The 10,454-nt window shown below is 42.2% G+C and overlaps 1 protein-coding gene across 2 annotated transcripts in view; it reads right to left on the reverse strand.

The window, feature by feature from the left end:
• The window catches only part of RLF (RLF zinc finger), a 52,981-nt gene extending 43,116 nt beyond the window's left edge, over nucleotides 1-9,865 (reverse strand). The window contains exons 1-2 of one of the 2 annotated variants that reach the window (XM_030040063.2): nucleotides 9,638-9,865; nucleotides 4,100-4,254 (exon numbers count right to left, since the gene is read on the reverse strand). In XM_030040063.2, the coding sequence (XP_029895923.1) occupies nucleotides 4,100-4,254; nucleotides 9,638-9,850 (368 nt within the window). In that variant the 5' untranslated portion in view covers nucleotides 9,851-9,865. Of the gene's footprint in view, nucleotides 1-4,099; nucleotides 4,255-9,637 lie in introns of those variants that run through there. The other variant, XM_041128999.1, reaches the window with a different exon arrangement.
• Between the last annotated feature and the right edge of the window lie 589 nt (nucleotides 9,866-10,454).

Raw genomic sequence — 10,454 nt, forward strand, 5'->3', positions numbered from 1 at the left:
TAAGCTGAACCAAAAACCGCAAATTCTTTTGTTGTGAGTCCTTAAGTCTTCCTCAGGATCGCAACACCAAGCACTCTACCTTGAAATTACTCCATGAGAAATCTGGAGCTCTGGGTGCATAGCCACCACATAAAACAACTTACGGCACAACTGCAAAAGTAATATCCAGATATTCCAATTACAATTTCCTTGGCAGAAAAAGTTAGAATTCTAAGTCAATTGCCTAAGTTTTTCTGTAAGAATTGACTCAAACACACAGCTCCATAAAGACTAGCCAGACTTCTCTACTGGCAAGGGGGAGAAATGGCCATTTAGCTTAATTCTTCCTTTTGGTCCTTATTATACAGTACTTCAAAATGTACCTCTATCCCTGAAAGCCCATTTCTTTACTGTAATGCAACTAAATGGAATTTAGGTATCATGGCTAAGACCACAAATCAAAATACCAGGACCACTTCATAAAGTCAAGGCTTTCTACTCAACTCTACCAGTACTACCACAATTCTTACTTACACAAAAGCCAGTTCCAAACTTTAATCACAATTTCTGCAAATAAACTGTAACCAGTGCTCGAATGCTTCCATTATTAAAAAAATCATTGATCTGAAACACTCAACTTCAAAATATCTTTTAGGAGAAGGTCTCCTAGATTTTAATTTCTTCATTTTGGAATGAATAACTCTAGGCCAAAATCAACAGATTATTTGCATACAATTATTCTGTAATCACTTTACACCTCATTCACTATTATTTGAAGAAAGAAATTTTTAAAAGTAAATTTTAAAAGCTTTCAGAATTGTGCTCATCTTTAGATTGTATTAGAAAACTTATCTTATCCTAAGCTTCTTAGAATTAAAAAGATTACTAATTATACATCGGATGATCAGCAGGAATAGTTCACTTGTTGCCAGGACTTATCCTGCATTTGTTAAGATTTGAGTTAGCTCTTAAAGATAGACAGCAGAGTGGTAAATGCAAATTAGCGAAACAAATTACAACAGTTTATTAGGTTGAGAAATGCTTTGTTAGATAGACAAACTGCCCCATGTGCCTCCTCACAGAGGTGTTACGGAAAGCAAGCACACTGTTCCTGGAAGCAATATGTGTTAGACTCAGTAGGTACAACCAGTAGGTGAGATACAGCTCAAGAAGTTTGAGGTAGACTAGTCTTATCAGATGAATCCAGTTTTGCTACTTAGACCAGATGACATTCAGATCTCCTTTCTCTTTTTATGGTTGAAAAAGCATATAAACACCTTCTTGAAGATGTAGAAATGGTAAACTTCCTTTCAGACCAGTGCTGCCACAGCAAATGGGAAAAGGTAGAAAGTGGTCAAATATTAGCTACTAGCAAACACAATGTGAACTAGAAACAATTCTTTCTACTTTTAAAACTTTAATCTATTAATCTTAGGACCATATAAACTATTTTCAGATGAAAGTAAAATTTTCATACCGATAGTAACAGGAATGACACACCACACCCCCCCCCCCCCCCCCCCAGTATCCTCAGAAAAAAAGCACCTGCAGAAGCTCAAGTGAACAATCAGCTTCAAGGGCTTCCTAAGATTTGCAAGGATAGCCAGCTAACCAAATCTCAGTGAAAGACACCATTGATATGGCTAATTCTTTATTAATTCTTCTATAGAGGCAATATGTTTGGTATAGTAATATTGGGGGGTGAGGGGAATGTGTTGTGCTTTGTGGCTGTGGAAACGAGCAGTCTGAGTTCCAACTTGACCAAAGCAGGTTATGTCCCTTCATGGCCATGGCCAAGAACATTCCTGTTTCTCCACAATCATTTGCCAAATCTGTAACCTACAAGAGCAACCACTCCAAGCTTTCCTTTTATATCCTAAGGTTAGACAGTGGACCAACAAGGTCTCGCACTGCATCAGCATCATGTTTCTTACGGAGGGCACAGTCTCTACATCATGTCAGATTTACTGTGAACACAAAATTGACCTAGTCAGGAGGCAGAGAAAACCATAGTATATTGAGTTTTGCTCTTACTGGCTCACCCTGCTGAGAAGGATGTCAGGAGGAGGAAGTTCTTTCCCCCCTCTCCAGAAGGGATGTTGGAAGGCAAGGAGGATTTCAATAGTAAGTAGAGCACTTTTGCTTTAAAAGAGGAAGCTTGTTCTTTTCATTTCTCATCAGGGTTCAAGTCTGAAAATACATAGCATGTACGACAGCTGTGGGTAACCCAGTTGTCTCCCCAAAAATCACAGTTACAGGGGAACAATACACTTTCACATCCCTAACCAGGTAATAGTCTTCCTCTCTCATGGAACTTAATTTTTATCTTTAATTCCCTGCTCTAACTTCTTTCTCCCTCCCTTGGAAACTCTTATGTAGAAGAAAAACATGGGAGAGTTGAGTTAGGTATGCCATTTACCTCACCCTATCTGCAACCTCACTCGTCTTTCTCATTCTTTAGATTCCTCTCAAATGTAATCATAACAAGAACAGGGGAGATTCCAGCAAGTCAGCCTCGCTACTGTCCTCCACCACAAAGTTTTCTCAATATACAAGCAACAGCAAACAAACTCCTTACACTGAAAGATGGAAGAAACCATATCAGCAGAAGCAGAATATTCTAATTTTTCCCAAGAGAAAAGCAATTTTGATAAGCGATTCTGACACAGAATTGGGATTCCTGCCCCAAAGTATGTAACAGTGGCAAAATATACAGAAAGTACTCCAGGTATGGATGACCTGCATAGAAAGACAGTGAAAGACAAACTTTTTAAGTGACATGAGTAAGAAACAGCAGAATACACAAGCTAATTAATGATAATACGATGAACATGAGAATACTGTATCCATAAAGAGACAGTCCGCCAAAGCAATTAAGATAGTTTGTCAAAAATATATGTATCATATACCAGGTAAATGATTTAGCAGTTTAAGTCTTCAGTTTCCATGTTAAGAAGTTAAGACTTCCTGATTTCACATTTTCCCTTCTTGACAGAAGGTTTAAAAAAACCAACCAAACAAACAAAAAACCCCACTCCTAGTTCACATATTTCTCTAACTCTAAGGAAAAAAAAAAAAAAGAAAAATTGAAGGCATCATATGGAGATACCTGGTTCCGAGCTGTTGATTTGTATTGCAAGTTAGTACATTACAAAAAAACCATTTGACAGAGGAGTTCATTGCAAAATCCTTCTCAAAAAGAACACCTGAATTCAGCCCACACAGCAAGTAAGCTACTAATAACAAAGAAAAAATAGCCCACTGAAAAACTGTCACAGAATTGCTATTATTCTATAATGATCTTTACATTCAAGGTTCTAGATCTTCACCCTCCCCCCTAGAATGAAACCTTACCAGCAAGGAATGACCAAGGCATCAAGTTATCCTTCTCAGGCTCTGCCTAGTAACTGATTATACTCCGGTGTATGTGAAAGGCCTCAGGCTACACTCTTCAATTACAAATAGCTGCTTTGCACTTAAAACACTCTTTGAGGAACTACTATTCCAACTTAGCTGATGGACTGTAAAATAGTTCTCTCTTTTGTTTGAAGAATTGCTGTGCTTAAGTCATGTCTACAAACACTTGTCAAAGAGCTCAGGTTGAATTACTCCACTCTGTTTTGCTATCCTATTGCAACAGCCCACATGCACAACTTAGATTGCCATAAATACAAACCAGCGTATCCTTTTCAGAAAGGGACATGTTCGGAACTACCTTGGGAAAGGACACACAAAAGCAGCAACCGCAGAGCAAGTGATACAGGTTTATTAATCCATGCATGGTCTAATATTAAAGCTTCTGTTTAATGAGGACCACACTAAGCTTTTTCTACAGAAAATAATAATAATTTTCAGAGTGTTTAAGAAAGAACAGAACCTTCCCAATACCTGCACGATTATCCAAATACAGAAGAACAAAGCCTTGTTCACATTACTTAACAAAATGCTCAAGTATATTTTCGTGGTATGATTAAAAAAAGTACTAAAGACATTTACTAGATAATAAATCAAACACAGTTGTCAAATTAAGCATTACACTATTTCAACAGCTTGCCCTTTCATTTATAAAGTACAGTTCCTTTTTTTTTTTTAAATATTAATGTACCAACTTAAAACTTACAGCACTAGCCTGCCAAGTACCAAAAGAACATCTTCACATTCTGTAGTCAAGTAAGGTCGTGCATTAGCAAAGCTTTGGATGGAGATTCGATATACTTCCAAAAAAGGTAAAATATGTTCCGATGCACCCCGACTGCCAGCATACTGAAGTAGTGTCTGAAAGAAAATGAGTTATCATTAGAAGTTCTCATAACGTACTTGTGTCTAAAAAACAAGTATCAATATGCAATATCAAGCATATACAGTGGAAGAATACTGGAAGTGAGAAGTTTTTACTCAGAAGGAAATTTTAAAATGGTAGCTTTTCTCGTCAACAGAAGTTCTCCCTTGATAAAGTTATCAGAATTTCTACGGGGGAGCAAGCTAGATGCAATCGGCAGAAATGTGAACTGTTAAAAATCCAGGGAGAAGTTCTGCACTCAGCTTCTTCTGTACAACTGCCACAGAGACAGAACCACATATGTAACACTGGAATCTTTATTACTAGTGAGAATGTAGAAAAATAGGTAAGATGTTCAAGGTTAAGAACATTATTCCAGCTATAGTATTTTAAAGATATATGCATTACCCATACAACAAACATGAAGAGGACACAAAACCCAGATCAGACCGTTATGTAGTCATTTTTCAAATGCAAAATTACCTTAGATTTTACTACTTGACCATAGCAATCCTACATTATCCCGGCACCGTACTGAAGAAGCAATGTAAAACCTAGCCAGTTTTAAGAGAAATCAAAATAAGTTTCAAAAATCAGCATAGGGATGACAGTAGTATCTCCCAACCTTTTTAAAACTTCACTACACTACCATGTTATTTTCCCACAGGTTATAAAGTAATATTGAGAGCAAGGCAGGGCACTGAGCTAAGGACACCTTAGCTCTACTAACAGCTTGCTTCACAAGTACCATCCCTTCTCCATATGCACACCCTCCTACAACTCCAGACCAGTTATGCTTGTGTTCTTACCAGTTACAATCCCTCTCTCATGTTGCACCCTCCCTAGACCAAACAAGGTACCAATCTTGATTAAGGCCAGCTGCGAAGAAAACAAAAAACAATGAAAAAGACTATACTTTGTGGAACCCTTAGGGCCAAGACTGTATGAAAAAAAAAACCTCAGAGCGCCCCACCCTATAATTCAATACAAGCCAAATTGTCCTAAGAGTATGATCAGGTCATACCAGGCTTCAAATTACTTCACTTCAAGTTGGGACTCTGACACAACCAATTTATTTTAACAACTTAAACAAACACATGATCATATCAGATTATGACTGGAAGGAGGACACTACTGAACAGACCCTACAATGAGCTTACAAAGCCAAGTGCAGTCATTACAATGGCCAGAAGCTTCTAACACGAAGCCTAACTTCCAACACAGCAAGAAATAAGTAGCCAGCTACACACTATTTTGTGGACTATCTGGTGTTATGTCAGTGATCTAACTATACAATATAAGTCCTAGGGTAAAAAAAAAAATACGCAGATATCCACTAGACTGGCACAACCATGTGCGATATTTAAGAAAAAAAAAATCTATTAAAAATACCATCTAAGAATCAGTAAAAATCAAGACCGTTTTGTAAATTATTCTCTCAGAACTCAGTATCAGTAATATAACGCCTAGGTGAATGAAAGTTACAAACTTTCCAAAAACCCCCACAATATTAACAAAGACATAAGGAGCGTGTGGGAAGGGAAGACTGGAAGTTTACAGAAGTCATCCTCAAACACAGCACAAAGATCATTAACAGAAGCTATGAATGACTAGTAATTAACTGGTCTAAGTGCTTCTCTAACAGATTAATGAAGGATTTGATAATATAACTCAAATTATATATGGCATTAGAAGCATTAAGGTTGTCAAGCTGTAATGCCTAGAGATACTCAACTGATGACTATCATAAAATCATCTGTTTAGTAAACCCAGTAGTAATGCTATCATTATAGTGACTACAGAAATAGAAGATCAAACATACAAAGCTCTGCACTTTTATAAAAATACATCCATTAAAACCAATCTATTTAAAAAGGCAAATTTAGTACTCAATTATTTTGACACAGACTTAGATCATAAACTATCAAGTCTGTGTAAACATGGTAGAATATTTCCTAAGATTAAATAAACTTACTAGAAAACACTGTACCCTTGCTTGAGTGCAATCCTAGCATTGAGATTGAAGTCCTACAGCTGCATTAGCAATTTGTTGAGCAGCCATTTATCAGAAACTTCTCCCCAAATAGATGAGCAATGATGGTTTTGGCGTATAAGACAGATTCAAGGCAAGAGACTTATTAAGAGCTTGAACTTCAAAGATATGTAGTTTTGAACATTATTATGCTATTAGTATTAGCATACTGACAAATAAGCAAAACACAGTAACTGTTATTACAATGGCTTTTGTTTTGTTTTGTTTACAATGGCTATTACAATGTTATTACAAAGCCCTTCTGCTATTTCACAAGCAATATAAGTTTTAATAGTCCACTACAGACTTTTCCTGGCAGTCTATATGCAAGATAAAATTAGATAATTTTTAACTTGTCAGAAATAAATAATCTACATGCTTAACAAACGGTCAAGTAACAATTTTATAAGCAAATACTACCTTACAGTCTAATTACCTGAAGAGCGTATTCAAACATTTTAAGTCTGGTTAACACACATCCACTTACACTTTATTCTATCCTCTTTCCTTTGACTACAGTAATACATCTAATTGCCAAGTGGGGGGAAAAGAGCAGAGGCCACACACGTCCACCTACTGTGTAATCTACAGACCAGCCTAGGTTCTCAACACTGCATAGATTCTCATGTCCTGCAATGCTGGAATACCTGCTTAGCTGCATTTCTTCTGAAGCATCAATTTTTTGCTCAGAACCAATTTAAACATGTCCAAGTTGCCTGACCTGTTACTAAAGCTTTAAGTTTCCTTTAAAGAAAAAAAAACAACTTCCACCTCTTCTTAAACATACCTGATTGCAACTGACAGTCCTCAACTGTGTCACCTTCAATAATTTCAGCAAGCCAACAGGTTCTGGGTATTGGCAGATGGGATGCTCTGATGTCCTACAACCCCTGCTTCATTGATAACTGTTCTTCATATTTATGATAGCACACCCTCAAACACACATACACTGTTCATTCTAGTTGGCTGTTTGGGTACATATTGAGGTCCCCAACAGACATGTTCTTCCTAAGGTGAATATGCAAAGCATGCACACTTGTATAATATAAAGCTGCAGAATCAACCCACTATTTAGGCTTCATGAGTTTCTTTGCTGTGTTATCCTGGACAGTAATCTTACTCCCCTGCTCAAAAATAGGGATCTTCAAGGAAATTGTGCCATCCAACATCACTCCCAAGAAGAGCTACTGGAAAGCTGCATGTGGCAGCACAAGTTTACATGTAGTAAAATGTAGCATCCAGACAGCTCAAAGCATAGGAAAGCTACTGATTTGGTTCACAGTTTGTTGTGTCCCAACAGCCTTGGTAACTTCCACAGCAAAACAGAGCACCTTTCAGGACCATGCCACACATGTACACACAGGATGGCAAATCCATCGCTACCCCAAAACATTTCAGCTACCCTCATTGCAACTGCTTCCCAAGATCTTATTTAAGCCCAGTTAAATTTAGCTTCTCTCTAGGCATGCTCTGCTGTAGTTTAATAAGCTTATGACAAGACACCAGTGGTTCCCTCCAAGTCATTAATATAAAATTAAGTTGAGCTCCTTAAATTTCACTTAGGGGCAGACCTTAAGTTATTTTTAAGTTTTATCACTCAAACTCTGTGCAACTTTCACAAACATGCCAAGTCAGAAGGAGAAACCAAGATGTAAAATTACATCCTAACCACAGTGGTTTGACTGCACAGTGACATCACAAATTCATACTCCACTGAAGTTGCTGCATAACAGATTAGCAATTTCATGTTTTCCACTGTATCTCTTGGTGTACAGTCATAACAATCAGAAACGTCCCAAACTGATGGCAACACAAGATAGATCTTTTTCATTTTTATCTGTACTATCTATCACAGTGTTCTAAAACGAGACGACCAAAGACAGCACAAAGACCTAAAGAGATCTACATTTTTTGTGGGACAGGATTTAGGGTTTGTTTGGTTTTTTAGGTAACAGAACTGCCTTCCATCAAACTCCACTGATCAAGTACCTCTAAAACTTTATCTGTACCAATCTAATCCAGGTGACTGGACATCTACTTATATTGATCATCTTGACAACCTCTACTAAGTGTTAGCTGAATATTTGTTTCAATGTGCTGATGCAATGAATGCCAGTGGAAACAGTTTTAGGAAAACCTGAAACATGGAGAAAGTCACAGACATTACAAAGACCTTGTGTAAAGGTGAGGTCACAGATCTTAACAGTACGCTTAACTTGGGACATACATAGCAGTATGAAAGAGCAGCAGCATCCTACAGTTTGAGAAGCAGGAGTTTTGAAACCTAACAAATAAACTCCTCCTTTTGTTTCGGTAAGCAATGAGCTAAACATTGTCCCAGAACGATATGGCAAAGTACACAACCTGTGGATGTAAAATGGAATACTGTGAAGGGTAATATCACTTAACTGTAACGCAGCAGCAGGACTTTTTGTCTCATTTGGCATCCAGTTTTGCCACTCACCATTCAAACGCAGTGGCTGTATCAGCTGAGGTGTGGTTAAATTAGCTTGTAAAACAGATTTTTTTATTTTTTTATTTTAGAAACCATAATCTCTTCAGATTCAACAGGGATGGTTCTCCAACCCAGTGACCTAACAATTATTCAACCTTAGAGCTCACAGTAAATGATGCTGCGGGGGAAGCAAACACTAATTAACCACTGAAAGAGTTTGAGAATAAGTTATCTCCATCACTGTGACTTTAATCAAGTTCAGCTCTTCTTCTGGTGGCTCGATACAGAAATTGCTGGTCCTTAGCCTAATTTGCATTAAGCAAGTATTCAAGCAAGATCACCGGACCACAGCAGCTCATTCATGACTTATGTGAACTGCAGGCCTTCGCAAACCAGCAAGCATTGTTTATGCCACAGCAGATCTCAATCCAGGCAGAACACATAGTTTTGATCCCGAGGCAGGTAAAGAACAGAACGGCAGAGGGTTAGGAACCAAGCCAAGACCGCACAGAGAAAACGCGGGGTGGCCCGCCTGCCCCAGGAACCTCCCAGGGGCCACCAGCTGTCCAGGCCCGAGGCGCTGCCGTGGCCCAAAGGCGATCGGCTCCCTCGGTGCAACGGGCCCGGCCCCAGGCTGGCAGCGGAGCGCCCGCGGGGCACCCCGTCGGGCAGGGTGCGCACGTCCCCGCTCGGCAGCGGCTCACGCCGCTGCAAGCCCCGGGCCGCGCCGCGGCAGCTCCGGAGGAGCGAGCGGAGGCCCGCGGAATGGCAACCCTTCGCCGCCGGCAGCGCTGGGCGCGCACCGCGGCGGAGGTAGGCCCGCCGGGCCCGCCCCAGCCCCGGTAACCTGGCCTGCAGCCCGCGCCGCGGCCCACCCCTGCCCGGCCCCTACCTGGCAGAAGCCCCGGCAGTAGGCGCGGGACGAAGCCTCCGACACCTCCTGCTCACGCAGCTCCGTCTGCAGCTGCCAGAGGCGGGCTCGGAGCGCCGCCACCAGCCGCTGCATCTCGGGCCGCGGAGCCGCCTCGGCCTCAGCGTCCGCCATCTGCACCCGGCCCCACTGCGCGTAGGCAAGGATCACGTGACCGGCAGCCACTGACATCATCGTCCTGGGACGGCGTCACGTGACGTACACGTGACAGGCGCGCGTGTCGCTGTCCACGCGACCCGCCTTCTGGGGCAGCGAGCGGACCCCTCCCGTCGAGCGGCGTCACATGACGCGACGGCAGCCCAGAGCAGGCGCGCAGACGCGCGGGTCTCCTGCGGGGAGGGGGAGGGGGAGGGGGAGGGGGGGAGGGGGGGAGGAGGAGGAGGGGCGGGAGGGGGAGGGGCCGGGGCCAGGGGGCGGGACCGTCCGTCTCCCGCCGGCAGCGGCCGCGGGCTCCGCCCGCCTCAGCGGTCCTGCACCAGGGGCTGGGGCTGGCAGCACAGCGCGGGTGGTCCCGGCTCCGGGGCACCGGCCCCGGCCCCGGTCCCGGCGAGGGGCGTCCTGCGCGGGAGCGCAGGGGAGGAGCGTGGCGGCAGCGCGGGCCGGGGGCGGGCCAGCCCCGCTGTCGCTTGAGCCTGGCTGTCCGCGCGGTCTGTGGAGTGGGGTTGCGCGGGGCGTCTCCCCGGGAGCTTCTTCCCTCGCTACCACGCAGAAACGCGACACCACCCCCGTAGATGTTGGTACCGGTGTTCCTCCGGGCCTTTAGGAGAAGGTCACGGGG

Source organism: Aquila chrysaetos, chromosome 16 (genome assembly GCF_900496995.4).
Source record: "Aquila chrysaetos chrysaetos chromosome 16, bAquChr1.4, whole genome shotgun sequence".
Taxonomy (NCBI): domain Eukaryota; kingdom Metazoa; phylum Chordata; class Aves; order Accipitriformes; family Accipitridae; genus Aquila; species Aquila chrysaetos.